The sequence below is a fragment of the Typha angustifolia genome, chromosome 3 (genome assembly GCF_048772165.1).
Source record: "Typha angustifolia cultivar Huaian chromosome 3, ASM4877216v1, whole genome shotgun sequence".
In the NCBI taxonomy this organism is placed as follows: domain Eukaryota; kingdom Viridiplantae; phylum Streptophyta; class Magnoliopsida; order Poales; family Typhaceae; genus Typha; species Typha angustifolia.
In genome coordinates, this window is record NC_133241.1 from 7,887,002 (window position 1) to 7,904,959 (window position 17,958).

Genomic DNA, 17,958 nt, shown 5'->3' on the forward strand with positions numbered 1-17,958 from the left:
ATCGGGTTCGACCCGGCGAGGTACTCGAAGGCGACCGAGAAGGGACCCACACGAGCCGTTGGTTGCAACACATGCCACGTCATCTTATTACCGCTCCGTAGCGTCCACGTGGCCGGTCGTGGGAGGCTTTCATAGATCGCGCTCAACCCCGCCTCATCGGCAAACCCATCCAGGGATCAAAATAATAATTATATATATTCGTCGATATTTCCATTTTATTTCCGGAATTTTCTTCTCCTCCTCCTCCTCCTCCTCCCTCGTCGGAAATCTCCATGACCGCAGCAGCCGCAGCTCTTTCTTTTCTCCCCACCTTGCTCTTCCGACCCTCTTCCAAGTTCTACTCCAAGAAGGTGACTTTTTTTTTGGTGAAGTTGATGTTGACTTTTCTACTTTTTACTAAATGCTATGAAAGAAGTAATATTTAGACAGAAATCTCTAGACCCATTTGTCCAAAACCCCAAATGGTTTCAATAGTTGTTTCTTTTGATCAACTGTTATCATACTTGAATCAAGAGTGAGTTTTTTGATGTTAATATGCTGATCGATAAGTAAAATGTTATGCTTATTGACTGAGATAGCTTGTGGAATATTCTCCAAGAGCAGACTGTAGTACATTTCTTAGACTGATATCAATTAATCATTAGAAGGGTATTTGCAATATAGTTAAGAGATGCATTTTTTTTTTTTTTTTTTGCATGAATAATCCTGAAATCTTTGGTGCTGCCTTCTGGGATTTGCAGAATGTTAGTGGCAGAGATGGATTCAGGGTTTTGGCAGTGTTTGGTGAAGGAGGAGGTGAGTTGGAGAAGAAGAATGACTGGGAAGCAATCTTTGATGTAGAGAACCCTGGGCCCAGGTTCCCTCTGTCAAAGGGAAAATTTCTTGATGTAAACCAGGCCCTGGAGGTGGTCAGATATGACATTGAGTACTGCGATTGGAGGGCTCGGCAAGACTTGCTAACCATCATGCTCCTCCATAATAAGGTACAGATAAACCATTGGACATTTTTGAAAAAGAAAATCATGTTCCATTTCTGTGTACTTGAAATTTATTTTTAGCTTGAAACTTTTTTCTTTTTCTGTTCAGGCATTAATTTTTTTTCCGACCAAATATGCCAATTTTAGATTTTATGTTAATTGATAAACGTTTTCTGAATTGCAGGTTGTGGAGGTTCTCAATCCTTTGGCACGCGACTTCAAGTCAATCGAAACCATGAAGAAAGAACTTGCCGAATTGCAAGAAGAACTAATACAGACCCACAAAGAGGTTTATAAATGTTTCATTAAAAAGAGAACTCATTCGCCTTTTTGATCTTGCCTTTATCTCCCTGTGCATGAAAGCCTGCATAACCCTTCTCTAAACTTTAAAAATAGGTTCATTTGTCTGAAATGAGGGTTTCCACTGCATTGGATAAGCTAGCACATATGGAGGCTTTGGTAAATGACAGGCAAGTGCCTGATAGAAGCTCGAGTGATTCCAGTACTGATTGCACATCTCTTACTCCGAGCACTTCCTCTCCTAGTCACATAGAGACCAAGTCAAACCGCAGACATCTAAATGTATCAGGTCCTGTCAAGCCGTTCCATCCAAGCTTGAAGAACTTCTGGTACCCAGTTGCGTTTTCTAACGATCTGAAAGATGATACAATGGTAGGCCCTTTTATTATCTGAACAAATATTCTACTACTCATATCATATGGTACTTCATCTCATTTATAACTTTCTTTCATTTGCAGATTCCTCTAGATTGTTTTGAGGAGCCATGGGTGATATTTCGAGGAAAAGATGGGAATCCTGGCTGCGTTCAGAACACATGTGCTCATAGAGCTTGCCCTCTTCACCTTGGATCAGTGAATGAGGGCCGCATCCAATGTCCTTACCATGGTGAGTAAGATAAAGTTGTATAATCTAATTCTTTAGAATGTCATATTACTTTTAACACCGATTCTAGGTATATTTGGTGTGTGCAAATAATTCTGTAACCCTGAGTTAGTGAAATGAAGATCCTAACAAAATAAACTTTTAATGTCCACATAAGCATGACTTTCATGTATAAAATCATTAATGCCCATTCACACTTAGGATCTTTTTTATTGATCCAACACCCTCAGCATTACTGTGTATGTTAACCTTCTTTTGGGAGCCTTTTGTTCTATCTTCACATGAAATTTTTTATTCCATCTGGGACTCCAAATGAAAATAATATTCCTCAAGATAGAAGTATGAATAAGTAAATTTCAGGTTTGGAATAACTTTCAGGGTGGGAGTACTCGACTGATGGAAAGTGTGAGAAAATGCCATCCACACGCATGCTCAACATACGAATCCGTTCATTGCCATGCTTTGAGAATGATGGGATGATCTGGATCTGGCCTGGTAATGAACCACCAAAGGCTAGCTTTCCTTCTCTGCTGCCTCCTCCAGGATTCAAAGTTCATGCTGAGGTATATTATGCGCCTAGTGGCATTGTCATTTAACAATAGAATCTGAAGTGTACTTAGAGGTTGTTTTGATCCAATAGAATTAAAAAAAAAAAGAGTACGCTGTAGTCACACAGTTACAATTTGCTAGTCTTTTTGGTATCTTTTATACATAATGAGTTCGCGCCTCCTATGAACAGATTGTCATGGAGCTGCCAGTGGAGCATGGACTTCTTCTGGACAATCTTTTAGACCTTGCTCATGCACCTTTCACTCACACCTCCACCTTTGCTAAGGGATGGAGTGTACCGAGGTGTGTCATCAGGAAGCATTTCATATTAAGTTATTAACACTGTCAAGACCTGCAACATTCTCTCCTTTTAATTTAATTTCTTCTCCTAGTGAAATCTTCACTTCTATTAGAAGTAAAAGAAGAATGTCTTTGCTTGTAAATCACACTTTATTGGACTTATGAAATCCTGATGCTCTTCTGGTGCAGAAATTTCCTTGCTTGTTTGATTCTCCAATTCATGTAATGCTAATGCTGCATTTTTTCATTTCACTCAGCCTGGTGAAATTCCTCACACCTGCATCAGGCCTCCAAGGATACTGGGATCCTTACCCTATTGACATGGAATTTCGTCCGCCCTGCATGGTCCTATCTACAATTGGGATCTCAAAGCCCGGAAAATTGGAGGGCAAGAGCACTAAACAATGCGCAACGCATCTTCATCAGCTTCATGTGTGCTTGCCTTCCTCCAGACAGAAAACTAGATTACTATACAGAATGTCACTAGACTTTGCTCCATTGCTTAAGCACATCCCTTTCATGCATATATTATGGAAGCACTTTGCGGAGAAGGTGAGTCTTACTGTCTCATAATTCATTCAGATCATTATTTTCCTTTATTGGGCAAAATCTGTTTGATCTCTATACAAATTAGACACAGCAAATCCATGTCATATACACTACTTACAGAATCAATATTGGAGTATGTGGGCAACTATGAAACTTCAAATATGTGTATGTTTCTTGGCATCAGAGAGATCTTTAAGGACTAAGAATATTATATGTCTCACAAATTCCTATCCATTATTCAGATGGAAGAATATCTAGAAAAATGCACAACCTAACTTGGATGACGAACTTAATTATAATAGGAATCATGTCTCATTTTTTTCTTCCATAAGCTCATGGTTCTCCTGGTTGCAGGTCTTAGATGAGGACCTAAAGCTAGTGCTTGGGCAGCAGGAACGGATGATCAATGGGGAAAATATTTGGAATTGGCCAGTGGCTTACGACAAGCTTGGTGTTCGATACAGATTGTGGAGAGACGCAATTGAGCGGGGCGCCAAGCGTCTGCCTTTCACCAATCAATCAGACAGATAATCATAATCCACTTGCAATGCAGTTAGCCATAACCAGTGTACCACCATTCTTTGTGAGATGGCCAAGATGATAGGATCATGGAGGTGGTAAGAGCTTGGCATCTTCATGCGCCGAAGACTGTTACAACCCGGAGTCATACCGGAACTGAGAAGAGATGAACTGGCCAGTGGCCATTACTTGTAAAATTAAGCTGTACATTAGTCACAGAATTTTTTGTTCGTTCTTTTATGTTATCATTTTACATTGTTTCTTTTTCACTCCCTTTTCCATTCTATGCTGAACCAACCTTGATGTTGGTACATTCGGAACCTTGTAGGGGGACATTTTTGCTCATCTAACTGATGAATTTTGAGGATTTTACTGTTACAAAGTTGTGTGGTCTCTTTTGTTTTGGTGGTCTTTGTTGAAGTATTCCATGATACTGCTTTGGAATCCTTCTCCATCAGAAGTTTTCAAGAATGATTTGCCATTGCTGTAATGATGAAAAGATAAAAGAGCTGGCTTTTAGATAGTAGCTGGGTTTTCTACATTACCGATAATAAATCCGCCAACTTTTGTAGGTGGAATTTAATGAAAAATAAGTGTCGTAGAGGGAGTTCTTTTCTGATTACAACCTTTTAATTACAAATAAATGAGAATGGTTGGCAGTAGGATTGAATCTTTTGTTGGCATGGTTGGTGAGGAGTCCTCGAAAATTATTCAACCAGAGAGAGAGAGAGAGAGAGAGAGAGAGAGAGACTTATTTAGTTAAGAGTGCACAAGGAGTTAGGTGTGGAGAGAGAATGTAGAGGAAAAGAAATAAAAATAAATTTAAACAAAAAAAGAATGTTGGAAAATGACTAAAAAGAGATAAATTTAAACAAAAAAAGGATGTTGGAAAATGACTAAAAAGAGATAAATTTAAACAAAAAAAGGATGTTGGAAAATGACTAAAAAGAGATTAGGACCCTTGTGAAATTAGAAGCTGCTTTAAATTTTCCTTCTTATTCTTCTGTAGAAGTTGACAATGAGTTCTCATCTTCCTGCTACCTTGTCTCAGAATATATATATGTATGTATATATTTTGGTGAAACTTTAGCTAATGGAGAACGATAAATTTAACCTAAAGGCTCTGCTAACCTTCACCCCTTCTTTCTTCTTCTAATCAACCATCCTTTCCTCCTTCCCTCTTATTATATAATCTTTCTTTCTTTCTTCTCTCTCTTATTTTCGTGCCTATAATCCTTCAATATTACTAACCAAAAGTTAAACATGAACTATTTAACACTAAAAAGATTAAAAATATGAGACTTTAGAGGTATACCAACTTAACCCAAACAACATCTTTGGTAGAGGATTACATATAAATATGAGTTTTTTTTTAGGAATATACATGCAAATATATATATATATATATAAAGGTTTGATTAGTTCCAATTATGTGCATACAAATAAATTATGAAAGTGGTCCATACCAACATAACCTAACACCTTAAATGCATCTAAGGCTATAGGAAGTTCTCTTCCATAAATCAATAGCATATAATGACTCGGAAATCATCTCATGGACCCCTCCCCCTTATAATTTGTGCACAGTTTGTGGAAATACCTTAAAATCCACGTCACATTTTGTCACACAGTAATAATGGTATCCATCAGAAATTAAAGCACATGAATACACATTTACTCCGCAGTATTAATGTAGGTCTTATTCCTGGTTAATGTGAATAATCCTCTATATAATCTTAATTTACCAAGTTCATTCAACTAGAATTTTTATTATATATAAAGGAGAAATCTTTCTCAATTGGAATCTAGGAATCTAACAATTTTCTTCGATTTGTTTGAATACCTGAGTCTTATTCGAAGTCCGTTCGACGGCTTGGAACAAATTTAGATATTATCATTCCACGGTCTGATCGATCTTCATCTCATAAAATTTATTACTTGACATGAGAATTATACGCACAGTGCATTTTGTTATTATGATTGCATCAAAGTTCATTACAATTAATAATGCTTCATCAAAGCAAAAGTAACCAACAGTCATGAAAGGTATAGCCATAATCCTGGCCACAAATGCTTAAAAAAGGTGATTGAGAAAGTTTTAATCATGGATTGTAATTAATTACAGACTAATGATGACCACAACCGATCGATTGAATTCTTGAATCCTGAATCTGATTTTGTACTGCTAAGCTTTATAGATTTATCTATAGACTAATAAAATTTAGCATATATTATTGCAAACTTCCAAGCTGGTACTTGCTTTTCTTCTCACTTAGTTACATGGAAATCCTTGATTAAATTCCAACTACCAAGTGTTAAACATAATTAGGAAAAGTTAGACTTAGTCCCCATAAATTATACATCTCTAGTTTAAGTGGAATTTTTTTTATTTATTTTTATTTTTGAGTCCCAACTATTTGGGGTGAGATATGTTTCTTTTGGGATATATTTCCCCAGTTTTCTTGACAAAAGTTTTGTGGTGTGTGTCAAGTAACCAAAAATCTAGAGTGTAGATTAAGACAAGGTGATGGGATTCTGTGAACGTTAATACTTCACTATTCTGGGAATCTCCTGGGAAGATACCGTTGCAAACGATCTTGACAAGAAAAGCTTTCTCCTTCTCCCATCTCTTACCATTACTTTCTTTTCTTTTCATTTCTCCTTCGACCCTTCTCCTTCTCTTGTGATTTAATTCTCTCTCTCCCTTCTCCCACTCTAAGACAAAATTTTGCCACAAGCCTCCGGTCGTTGCATTTATCACTCTCTCCTTGTAAACTCCACCCTTCTCCTCTATATAACCTTCCAACCTTGCAGAGAGACCGCATCACAATTCTCTCTTTCTCTCGTCCGAAGGTGAAAATTTTCCTTGATGGGCATCTTTAGATCCTCAGGAAAGGTCTACAAGCCGGCTGCGGAGGTCAATCTCGGCCCCGACAGCGATGAATTTTACATCCATGCTAATGTCAAAGGTACTATGTTCAAATTTCAGGACGACCCATTTGATCACTTTTCACAACTGGTATGTTAAATGAGCAGTTTTTGCATGTTTCTTTTCTGTACAAAAACTAGCTCCTCGGGTTGCGGGACTCCTGGTGAAGATTTTTGTGTGGATTCTCGAGTCTTGGATTCTGGGACCTATAGTGGTTTATGTACTGAAGAAAGATAATCTCATCCATAAGGTAATTTTCATCTCTCCCTGCTTCATGATTCCAATGTTTCAATAGAAGATGGAGTGCATCAGTGAGCATAACCCTGAACAGTTTGACAGGCAATGGTTGAGAGTTCCTAACAGTAATGCTCTTTTATTGCAGCTCGTCTCCTTCGCAGAGATACAGGAGCCACCTTTGTTCACTTCCACTCATAACTGGGAAGGTCTGAATCCTTCTGATAACTCCCAACTCCTTACAGAATTAACTCATTTAGCTTTTAATCTACATTTGACATAACTTGTTGTAGATATTGAAGAACAAAATGTTACTCGCGCAAAGCCTGAATTATCTCCAGCCGAGCGAGTTCAGGAAGCTGCGAATTGCCTTCCTCCTCGTCTCGAATCCATACTAAGTAAACCATCTTCTAGCTTTAAACGATGGACGATACAGGATTTCGCAAGATCCTACATGTCTGGAGAAACAACTCCCCTTGTGGTATACTGTCTTAAACTCAGAACAGTCACCCTAGTTTTGAGAATATTTGCCATTATATTTCAAGCAAATGGTTCTACATTCGCTGCTATAACTTTTAACAGGTCGCAAAGCGATTTTTAGCTGTAGTGAAAGAGTCATCAGATCCTACTCTGAACATGGCATTCTTCATCAACTATGATGCAAAAGATATTCTAAGGCAAGCAGAGGAGTCATCTCTTCGATATCAAAGAGGTAGTTATTTTCTGCACTCATGTCAGACCCGTTCAGCAATTCCTTTTAACATTTAACATGATAAAGTTACCTCAAGTGGGTTTTACAACCAACCAACCAACCTATGTTAAATTTTTAGCTTGTTCACATGAAGGTTGTGAGACAACTATTCTAGGTTAAGCATGAATGTCTGAACTGCTGTTCACCTACCTATGTCGTATATTTACTCCTAACATACAATAGATGAAAGATAGCAATAAAAGAAAGATAACATCCAACTAATTTATTTCTTTTGAATAAATTAGGTTGTTTTCAGAACGTTTTCGAGTATTCAGGTGAACAGTTTATCACAAATATCATTTCGTTTAAAGATATGGAACGTACAACAGCTACAGCTACAGCTACAGGATCGTGTGGTCCATTCGCAGATTAACTTGTGAATCTAGATTTTAGCATTTGGATTCAGTGAGTCGTTCAAACATAAAACTTATGCAATAAAGAAGAAGCTCAGAACTTAAGCATTTGGAAACATCAGGAACAGAAATTTTTAAGTGATGTTTGTACGAAATCCAACAGATGATTAATGAAAAAGCTCACCAACTATTCATCCTTGTGTGGGTAACAACTTCACCTATAGAACGAAAGGAGAAATTAAATAGTAAAGACAAAGTTTATGCATAATCACTTTGAGTAAAACTAATGATTTAATTGTACCCAATCAATGATGGTCGTGGCACAGGCACAGACTGTGCCGACCATCGACTGTGTCGTAAGGGAGGGAGAGAAAGAGGTAAGTGGCTACTCACTTTACTATTTGTCGTCGTCGGCTTGCTGAGTCACCTTTGCTGGTCATCGTCGCCCGAGCGATTCGGATCTACAACTTAAGTTTTTAATTAATCGACCCAACCCCACCTTCCTCCCTCGGACTAAGGCACTTGACTGGGGATGTGAGCGGCGCAAGCTCAGGTGGGGTGAGCAGCACTGGCAACTCAGTGGTGGCAAGCTCAACGACAAGGTAGATAACGAGCGGCAAAATTACTATGAGGGGTACACTTCCTCGTGCCACATGTCAATGCTTTGTTGGCACGGCAAGTGCCGACCAGTACGACTATCCGGACTTCTAATTTCGTGTACCAATACACATTAAATGCCGTTGAGGTAGATAGATCATGTTACGTTTTTATCCATCTAACAGCTTATCATGGTTTTTGTTATCTAGGCATCCCTATCTCCCTCATGGATGGAATACTAGTTGCCATTAAAGATGAAATAGACTGCATGCCATATCCTACTACAGGTACTATGATCCACTAGACTCATTATTGGATCTCTTTTTCTATTTCTACATTCTTGATCTGAGTGACGATTGCTCAGGAGGGACTAAGTGGATGCACAGGGTGAGGCCGTGCATTGATGATGCAAACTGTGTCAAGCAATTGAGAGCATGTGGAGCTATACTTGTGGGGAAGACTAACATGCATGAGCTTGGAGCTGGGACCAGTGGGATTAATCCTCACTATGGGTAAGCTCATTTATTCTTGCAGCAGCTAGCTACATATAGATTAAAAAGAAAATTACTGCATTGATTTCCAAATCATCTAGTAGTACAAGTAAAGAAGGGTAGAAAGGAATCTAGCTACTTCTCAGGAGCTAATCATGGGTTGCCAAGTAGCCAATTGCTCAAAATTAATACTAGCAGTAATTTTTTTCTTTCTTTCTTTTCTACATTTTACCCAGAGATTTTCTTTCCCTTAATAAATGACTAATGGTGCCTCAGGGCCACAGTGGATGACATTAATTAGTTTTTGGAATGGAAGCTTTGCCACTGTAAGCTTCAGTTCCAGCAGTGATGTAGAAATTGGGTAGCTATTCTAGGCAGCAGAATGTCCTGCAATTGGTAAATTTTCTTTTCAGGAAAATTACAAAAAAAAAAAAAAAAAAATACCAACTGCTCCTTGATCAAGTATTTCCTGGAGCAGGAGATTTTAAAGGGAGAAATTACAAGCAATCAGTAAAACAAGTTAGTATAAAGCATTTCCTTTTCTTTTTAGTTTCACAATAAACGAATGCAGTTAATCTACTACAGGGCTACAAGAAACCCTTACAAGGTGAACAAGGTCTCGGGAGGATCATCAAGTGGATCTGCAGCTGTAGTGTGTGCTGGATTGTGCCCTATTGCACTTGGTGTAGATGGGGGTGGTAAGCAATTCAACCAGCAGAAGGTTGCTCATCTTAAGCATCTTAAGAAGATTAAGATTGAGAATTCACATGCTAGATTCTATGGATATGACCTTTAAGTTTTCAATCTCTACTTCTTGGCATTTTTCCATCAGAATATAATTACCTTGCCATACCATAGAGATAACTCTCTTGTTTATCTGAATGACACAATCCAGACTATCATGTATTATCAACCATTGAGAACCTTGTTCCCAGTCATACAAGCAATATACCTTTCTTTTCGTTACCCACTCGATAATTAGATTTGGAACTACCTCAACTTTTTTGTATGATAAAAGCCATATCATCTTTCGAGAATTCTAGTAGATGGAATAGGTAAACTCACTCATACCCCTCATATTAACTGCACATCTATAACATAGCATACATATTAAGCAGTAGTCAATGTGTTTCAAGATTCTACCAACAAGAATGCTGAACAAATTTATGCACCTTCTTAATGCTTGTATTTAGGGTCGGTGCGTATGCCTGCTGCTATGTGCGGTGTCGTTGGTCTGAAGCCAACTTCTGGGCGCCTGTCTAGTTCTGGGTACATCAACTAGTCTAGTAGAATTCTTGCATTAAGCAATCTCATCATATACTAATACATTTGTTTTTCTGTTTCAGTGTTCTTCCACTGAATTGGACAGTTGGGATGCCAGGAATATTAGCAGCAACAGTTGAGGATGCACTTATCGCGTTAGTTCCCTTCGCTGCAATTCCGAAATCTTTCTTAGATCTTTGACTGTATAAATAAACATAGTATTATATATTTCAGTTATGCAGCTATTTGTGGCCACCCTCAGTTAGGTCAACCAACATATTTAAAGGTAAATAATTTAAACTCAGAAGTTCCTTTATTTCATCTTTAGATTCATTACAGTTGGAGAACATAGAAGGTTCAGTATTACAGAGTACTACCATGTTCAGAAGAGCTCTATCAATAGTTACATGGAGTCATATATTAATATGAAGATAGATAGTAATTGCCTAACTTTCATATCTAATTCCTTCCCATTTTGTGGTTATGTTCCAGCCTGAATTGAATCTTCCTCTTCTGACATCTACGCATTCCATCACAAACATTAAACTTGCTAAATATGGAGAGGTCAGAATTGAAACTACAAGATATGTTATCTTGCATTATCCTTTTTCTTTCAATTACAAAGTTTTTCTCTCAATCTGATCTAATCCCAATTTTGTTGGGGCAAAACAGTGGTTTAATGACAGTGTTGAGGATATCAGAAGCTGTTGTGACCGAGCTCTTGAGATGCTATACAAACAATATGGGTGGAAGGTAAAAGACTTTTTTCCAATACCAAATAAAAAGTTGTGATTTTCTGAAAAAAAATAAAACATGCTGAAGTGTGCAGTGTCTGAAGTCTCAACATCTTTTCATCTTTCTGATCCACACTAAAACAATCTGTCTTTACTCAGAAGCAATTATCTTGCCCAATATTATTTATTTCTAAATTCTTAAATACTTCTTACTGTCTGTAAGACTGTGAATGTAACCATACCTGAGATAGAAGAGATGCGCCTGGCTCATTATGTGACAATTGGTTCTGAATGCACAGCTTCGCTGGCTCCACATCTTGCAAAACTGTAAGTAGTCAAGTAATTTCATGTATATAAATTTTTAAATCATATTGATTTTAATAAATACTAAGTTCATTAACTGACAATATGTCCTGTATTTTCCTTCAATTACACAAGGAACTTTTCGGAAATTGGGTGGGATGCAAGAGTGGCACTTTGTGTCTATGGTTCATTTAATAGCGAAGATTATTTAAATGCTCAACGAATTAGGTGAGTTGTCTAAAACTTTGTTGTGCCTCTGGTCCATATTGCTTAATGTTTATAGTTACTCATTCTCGATAATTTTGGTTTCACAATAAGCCATTTATAAAGGACAAATCTTCTCGCTGTTTATTATTTGTCTGCATGAATCATATGATACATTTTCATTGTTCAACAATGTGTCTACAGGAATCGTCAGATGCAGTTCCATAAGGAAATCTTTGAAAGGGCAGATGTAATTGTAACGCCAACAACTGGGTACTATGTTCAACACTATAATTAGCAACATATTCCTGTATATAATACATATATAATATGTATTATGTATGTATGTATTGCATAGATCTTGTTTACTTTCTGCAAAGTTTCTTCCAGCTGAGATTTGCTTATTTTTTCTTTGCCTTCTTTTTACTACAGTGTAACTGCATATACGTTGCAAAATGATGCTCTGAGTAGTGGAGAACTTGATTACATAAATGGTGGTAAGCAGGACAAAAAAAAATTTTCCCTCTGTATCTTGAATAAAGTAGTTTCTCTAGAAGCATGCCATTCATCATTTGCAATAGCTTTCTAATTATAATAACTTAAATTTATAATTGAGTGTAATATTTATTTCGTATCTTTGGTCTAGCTGCACTTGTGAGGTTCTCAATAGCAGGAAATTTTCTTGGCTTGCCCGCCATTACCATTACGGTACTTTTTCCATGTTTTTGTTCCTTAACATAAAATACACTAATTCTATATGATCTGATGGCTGTATTTGCTGTTCCATAGGTTGGTTATGACAAAGAGGGCTTGCCGATTGGCCTTCAGTTTATAGGGAGACCATGGTCTGAAGCAACCCTACTTCACCTGGCATTTGCAATGCAGGTAAAGAATGATTCTATGGATTCATACTTTTCTAAATCTACGTTATGGTTCTTGAGAGGCTAATACATGGAAGCCTTTTAGGTTTGTTAGTTGTTAACAAAGAAGAAAACTAAGTTTTGTTAGTACCTACAAGGAGGTAATCTAACTAGATAGCTAAAATGTCTTGTGGAAGTTTTAAACATTAACAGCCAGAAGCCCCAGAAACACAGAAGGACAATATTAGGTTACAAGTGTATCATATATTACGTTCAAATGTGCTACTCTAATGACTAGTGACTTTCTGTATAGTTTCTTGACATATTATTCCCATATTTTTGGTTCTTTCAAGTTTCAAGTACTAACTAGTAACTACTCACAAATTTTAATAAACTCATCTACTTAATAACTGTCTTGACAGGCTCTATGCTTCAAAAGCTACAAGGAGCCGAAGGTGTTCTATGATCTCCTCAGCAAATCTTAGTTGAAAGGAGCTAGCACTGAAGGCCTGCTGGTTGAATGAGATTATTGTGTTCTAATTCAAGCAAAGAGTAAACTCTGTACAAGAACTACATAACAAAAATAGATTATTAGATGGAAACTCCTCATGATGAGGCTGCTTCTTATTTCATGTTCAAGGGAAAAGAAATACTTGCTCGTTTTCAAAGTTAAAATTCCACCGTCAGATACTTGATAGCGAATGTCCAGAATAGATATACAAAAGAACAAGAAGAATTATCAGCAGTTCGCTAACAAGAACAAGTGAACGAATTAAATGGCATGATCCATAGTATGATACAGAAAAAATGAAGAAGTGAAAATATTCACATCAACACCGAGAATTCACTAATTTGACATAATCGTGATGATGTATGATTATATTAATAAAAATTAACACCAAAAATATGCACGGAAACATAAAAATTAAAGTATTAACATCTTACTGCCACAGTGCCGCTGAAAGGTAAATCAAGCACCAACCACAGTATCATTCCTCAGATTCTGGCTTCTTGTATCCAGCTTCTCTTATACTCTATCATCTTTAGTATCATTCTACTGTAGCAATCTCCGTCCATAGACATAGAGTGAACAAACAAGCACAAACATTCTATTATATGCCATTAAAGAAGAAGAAGAAGAACAACAATAACAACAGTAAGCACGAACCGATTTTTACTGAAAAATCATAACTTAGTCGATGTTTAACGAACTTGGTCATAATAAATATCTGCAAATTTGATGATCTAACTCACTGGAATGATCATAGATGGGGTAAAGCTAAGAGACGAGAGCAGAGGGAAAGGAAATAGGTACTACCCAACTCGTACTAATCAAAGTTGGACACCATCGGATCTCGGATTCTGTCACGGGCCCGGATCTTTTGGGGAACTTGGTTGGCGCCATTGACGAGTGCTCCCGAGCTCGATCAGACGAAGAAGCCAAGAGCGGCGGTGGTGGGTGATAGTCAGGAAAGTACCGGAAACACCTATAAACTAAAAGTATTTGCAAATCGATCCTTTTTACCGTTTATTTAATGAAGGTGTTTAGCATAAGACGACCTTATGCATAAAACCTCCTTCTTTTCACAAATTACGTCACTATCATTTTACGGTGAGCAGAATTTGATAATATCTCAAAACGTATGGACTAAAGTGAATAAAAGAGAAGATTACTTTAGTCAATTATAATTAACCTCACGAACTCATAGGACGTGACAGGATCCACACTTATTCAAGATGACAGTACAGCCCATCCTTCCAATTGCAACTACTCTTGGTATACTACGTAAATATAACAATATATGAGGGTAAAACTGTACTTTGCGCACCTAGTATTCCCTTCGTCCTCCACCTCTACTCCATTTCTCCCCTCTTCCTCCCCAAATTTTCCTATACCTCTCAAAAATTTCCCAAAAATCTAGGGTTTCGAGATCTCCTCTCCGCCGCGACGATGTCTACCTTTAGCGGAGATGAAACCGCCCCTTTCTTCGGATTCCTCGGTGCCGCGGCGGCGCTGGTCTTCTCATGTGATGCTCCATCTCCTTCACCTTTTCTACGGTTTCGTTCGAAGCGTTCGGGTTTCACCTTTAGCATTGGATCCTAACGATTCTTGGATTATTGATGTGGTTATGTTGATGTGTAGGCATGGGAGCGGCGTATGGGACGGCGAAGAGTGGGGTTGGGGTGGCGTCGATGGGGGTGATGCGGCCGGAGCTCGTGATGAAGTCGATCGTTCCCGTTGTCATGGCCGGAGTGCTCGGGATCTACGGTTTGATCATTGCGGTTATCATCAGTACAGGGATCAACCCGAAGGCGAAGTCGTATTACCTCTTTGATGGATATGCGCATCTCTCGTCCGGGCTTGCTTGTGGTCTTGCTGGGCTTTCGGCTGGTATGGCCATTGGCATCGTTGGAGATGCTGGAGTTAGGTAATTTTTAGTTTCTTGATCTGTTATTATTATTATTTCGTGCTAAGATTTTTTCTTTTCTTTTCATCTGTTTTGACTCTTTATTTTGTTTGCGGTGCTTGATCTGCTCTTGAAAGTATTTTGTTATTGTGGTTGAATATCTGGAATTGAGATCTATTATTAGCTTTGCCATTTTTTATGTAACCCGTTGTGTTTCTTGCTAAGAATGTAGAGACATTTGATATAATTTTCAGATGCCAAGTCTTTGATGATGTAGAAAAGTATATTTATCATACTATGCTTTGCTTTGCTTTGATTTATAGGTGGAATATATTTTAGGAAAATCTAATGAAAAAACAGCCTAAACTTTGCTTTTGTTATCATTCACACCGTACCAACTGCCGTATGAATGTTTATCATTCAACCCTTTGTGTGAAAAAATAAATGGAGAGTTAGATTTTAAGGTCAAGGGTATCAAGATCACTTTGCATCTGTAGATACGTAAACTCATAAATATGGTAACTAACCGTTAAGAAAAATAACAGCTTAGGTCTTTTTGAGGCATCTAATGTAGGGGTTAAATGACAAATATCTATATTGTAGGTGTGAACAATATTAAAGACAAAATATTGGGTGTTTTTAAAAAATTTCCCTTTATTTTAATTTGGCAATATGATTTTGTTTTGGTGCTATTTTTTTCAATTTTATTAATGATTTTATGGATTGCTTTTAATTGCTTGTTCTGTGTCTTAAAAGTGTTTATTAAGAGATGTATGAAATGTCTTGTGAACCCAACTACTATATAAGTTTAAGCAATAATTATGTTGTTCTTTATAGGTCAATCAAAATTTTAATGTCATATCTATTTATATATATAATTATTCTATCTAACTTTCCCTGCTTTGAACTTTAACGGGTTGTATAACATATAAGATGCAATCCCTTTTTAGTATCATTGGCAATACTTTTATATTTATAGTTTACATATAAAGGAGCTCATCTTTTCCAATTAAGGATGACGGCATTTATTGATTTACACAATGCTGGTGTATAGTTTGGCAATTTGTATTTTTTTTTCTGTTAATGCTACTATCAACATCATACCTACTCTTAATGTTCTCTTTTAAATATCTTTACATTGGTCCTATTACATACCTATTCAGTTATAACTAGTGTGTGCCATGTATTTCATAATGCTATAGGTAATGCCTTTCATCACTTAAGTACTATTTTAAAAAAGCTGATGCTATCAGTGGTTTTCATCTTTGAATTTGTGAAGTTGTAAACCAAGGTGGGTAGCTGAACAGAGGTTAGTGTATGAAGACAAATTCACTTATTATGCAGAGATAGTATATTGGGTCTATTATCTTTGATATTTAGGATTCATTCTCACTATTGCTTTTCTTTTATCATCACATTTCTCTGCATTTTTTACCTTAGTATGGTACAGTATCCAAACTTCGATCTTTCTTTGGAAAAGCTAAAGGTAATATTTTCTGTTTGGTCATGTGAAACCAAGGTAGCTATTCACAATAGGAAGAAATTTATGATAGTTGAGATGAAGCAAGTGTCTAGATGTCTCAATATTTAAGTTCTCTGCTGAGATTTGTATCATTTTTTTTTGTTTTTTATTTATTTGTCATGATTGGTTTTCTCCTGTATTAATATTATTCACTATATTTGCTGCTTTCATTTGGGCTTGTAAAATCTTTTATATTTCATGCATGGTCTCATAAGTTACTGGTAGATTATAGGTTTATTCTGTTATTATCAAGTGGTGGTCTGCCTTTCATTAGATTTGTTATGCATATCAATTTTGTAGTAAATCATTATTGATGTTAGTTTCTAGAAGTACTTTACTGGATTTATTATTTAACTTATTTTGCGTCACTTAACTTGCTTATAAAAGTATAGTGTTTGTAGAGCTGGTGGAAATTTTTGAGTTGTGCTTTTCAATTATGAATTTATGATTATGATGGTTGTGGAGTTCATGGCTTGGATAAGGATAGCTGTTGTCTTCAGGCCCTGCAGAGGATGGCAGTTTTCTGTTTTGTATATTATTGTTTAGACTAGCATAAATCATGAGATATGATTTTCTATTCACTGCACGATGACTTGGATTGAATTAGGATAATTTATTGTTACCTCTATAATTAGCCTTTTTTTTTGCACCGCTTTCTTATCATAAATTATAAAGCTACATGACAAGCAATTCTGTTTCTTTTTGACTTTCTCCAAGATTCCAAATTACATGATAAACTAATCCTGCATGAAATGATATTAAATGTCTTAGAAGCTTGGTTTAATTTACGTAGCATTAAGGTGGCAAATTTGTTTGATCATGATTAACGTTCAATGCAGGGCAAACGCACAGCAACCAAAGTTGTTTGTGGGAATGATCCTCATCCTTATTTTTGCTGAAGCTCTTGCCCTCTATGGTTTGATCGTTGGCATCATCCTCTCATCTCGTGCAGGCCAATCTCGAGCAGACTAGAAGCTCTTAGCATCTGCCATATATGTTCTCCTTGCCCACGCCGCCCTTTTTATATTCTAGCGAAAATGAATTTGAGGTTCTCGTTTAATTTTTGTTAATGTACGCTGGGTCGTGTTATTTTGATGTCGGGGAAGATACTCTTATTCTTTTCTATGGTGTATCGTTGGTGTTTGTTATTGGACCCAAAATTTGGGTTAATGTCATAAACTCTTGGTGGGATTACAGAGGTCCCAATTATTCTATGCTGTATGTGATGATAAAGTAGATGCTTTGGATATGAAATAAAACCGTTTAGACTTTAAAGGCAAACTAGTCATTCTTTTTGCCTTTCATCCGAGTTCAGCCAGTAGCTGCACATATTTCCATTACCAGATGTGAGTTCTTTGTTCTAAATTTTCTATTTTTTTTATCAAATAGATTAGTTTTTAAATTTATTATTAAATAGTGTTTAATTTATGGTAGTCCTAATAAAAATATTAGATTTATCAACTTTTTATCTCTAGATAAAACTACCGATTACGCTAACAATTTTGTCTGATT

At 36.8% G+C, this 17,958-nt stretch overlaps 3 protein-coding genes and 1 long non-coding RNA gene across 4 annotated transcripts; 3 read left to right on the forward strand and 1 right to left on the reverse strand.

Moving 5' to 3' along the window:
* The first annotated feature begins 223 nt into the window (after nt 1-223).
* Nucleotides 224-4,196, forward strand: LOC140779901 (chlorophyllide a oxygenase, chloroplastic-like). The gene is made up of 9 exons (XM_073125231.1): nt 224-350; nt 741-983; nt 1,162-1,266; nt 1,374-1,649; nt 1,736-1,883; nt 2,259-2,443; nt 2,620-2,732; nt 2,987-3,281; nt 3,633-4,196. Exons 1-9 carry the CDS (start codon nt 273-275, stop codon nt 3,807-3,809), a joined length of 1,620 nt encoding a protein of 539 aa, XP_072981332.1. The 5' UTR covers nt 224-272; the 3' UTR covers nt 3,810-4,196.
* Nucleotides 4,197-6,425: 2,229 nt separating this feature from the next.
* Nucleotides 6,426-13,118, forward strand: LOC140779893 (fatty acid amide hydrolase-like). Its single transcript, XM_073125218.1, has 20 exons — nt 6,426-6,766; nt 6,867-6,976; nt 7,109-7,169; nt 7,254-7,441; nt 7,543-7,672; nt 8,871-8,948; nt 9,026-9,173; nt 9,738-9,850; nt 10,346-10,421; nt 10,499-10,570; nt 10,650-10,701; nt 10,908-10,979; nt 11,088-11,168; nt 11,373-11,476; nt 11,588-11,680; nt 11,861-11,929; nt 12,089-12,153; nt 12,303-12,364; nt 12,446-12,541; nt 12,939-13,118. The coding sequence occupies exons 1-20, from the start codon at nt 6,667-6,669 to the stop codon at nt 12,999-13,001; spliced, it is 1,833 nt and encodes a 610-aa protein (XP_072981319.1). The 5' UTR covers nt 6,426-6,666; the 3' UTR covers nt 13,002-13,118.
* Nucleotides 10,447-14,023, reverse strand: LOC140779932 (uncharacterized). Its single transcript, XR_012107415.1, has 3 exons — nt 13,462-14,023; nt 11,392-11,474; nt 10,447-10,584 (listed from the first exon to the last, which is right to left on the reverse strand). It is a non-coding gene; the product is annotated as an uncharacterized lncRNA (long non-coding RNA).
* Nucleotides 14,024-14,383: 360 nt separating this feature from the next.
* LOC140758420 (V-type proton ATPase subunit c1) lies at nt 14,384-17,750 on the forward strand. Its single transcript, XM_073094578.1, has 3 exons — nt 14,384-14,543; nt 14,660-14,945; nt 17,286-17,750. Exons 1-3 carry the CDS (start codon nt 14,468-14,470, stop codon nt 17,416-17,418), a joined length of 495 nt encoding a protein of 164 aa, XP_072950679.1. The 5' UTR covers nt 14,384-14,467; the 3' UTR covers nt 17,419-17,750.
* The last annotated feature ends 208 nt before the right edge of the window (nt 17,751-17,958 follow it).

Excerpts from the sequence above, each read along its gene's own strand:
- LOC140779901 (XM_073125231.1), top strand. The coding sequence starts at position 273 with ATGACCGCAGCAGCCGCAGCTCTTTCTTTTCTCCCCACCTTGCTCTTC. Across the intron at positions 984-1,161 it reads TCATGCTCCTCCATAATAAG|GTTGTGGAGGTTCTCAATCC; the intron begins GTACAGATAAAC and ends TCTGAATTGCAG. Across the intron at positions 3,282-3,632 it reads GGAAGCACTTTGCGGAGAAG|GTCTTAGATGAGGACCTAAA; the intron begins GTGAGTCTTACT and ends TCCTGGTTGCAG.
- LOC140779893 (XM_073125218.1), top strand. The coding sequence starts at position 6,667 with ATGGGCATCTTTAGATCCTCAGGAAAGGTCTACAAGCCGGCTGCGGAG. Across the intron at positions 9,851-10,345 it reads ACTTGGTGTAGATGGGGGTG|GGTCGGTGCGTATGCCTGCT; the intron begins GTAAGCAATTCA and ends GCTTGTATTTAG. Across the intron at positions 10,980-11,087 it reads AACTTGCTAAATATGGAGAG|TGGTTTAATGACAGTGTTGA; the intron begins GTCAGAATTGAA and ends GGGGCAAAACAG.
- LOC140758420 (XM_073094578.1), top strand. The coding sequence starts at position 14,468 with ATGTCTACCTTTAGCGGAGATGAAACCGCCCCTTTCTTCGGATTCCTC. Across the intron at positions 14,544-14,659 it reads GGCGGCGCTGGTCTTCTCAT|GCATGGGAGCGGCGTATGGG; the intron begins GTGATGCTCCAT and ends GTTGATGTGTAG. Across the intron at positions 14,946-17,285 it reads GTTGGAGATGCTGGAGTTAG|GGCAAACGCACAGCAACCAA; the intron begins GTAATTTTTAGT and ends CGTTCAATGCAG.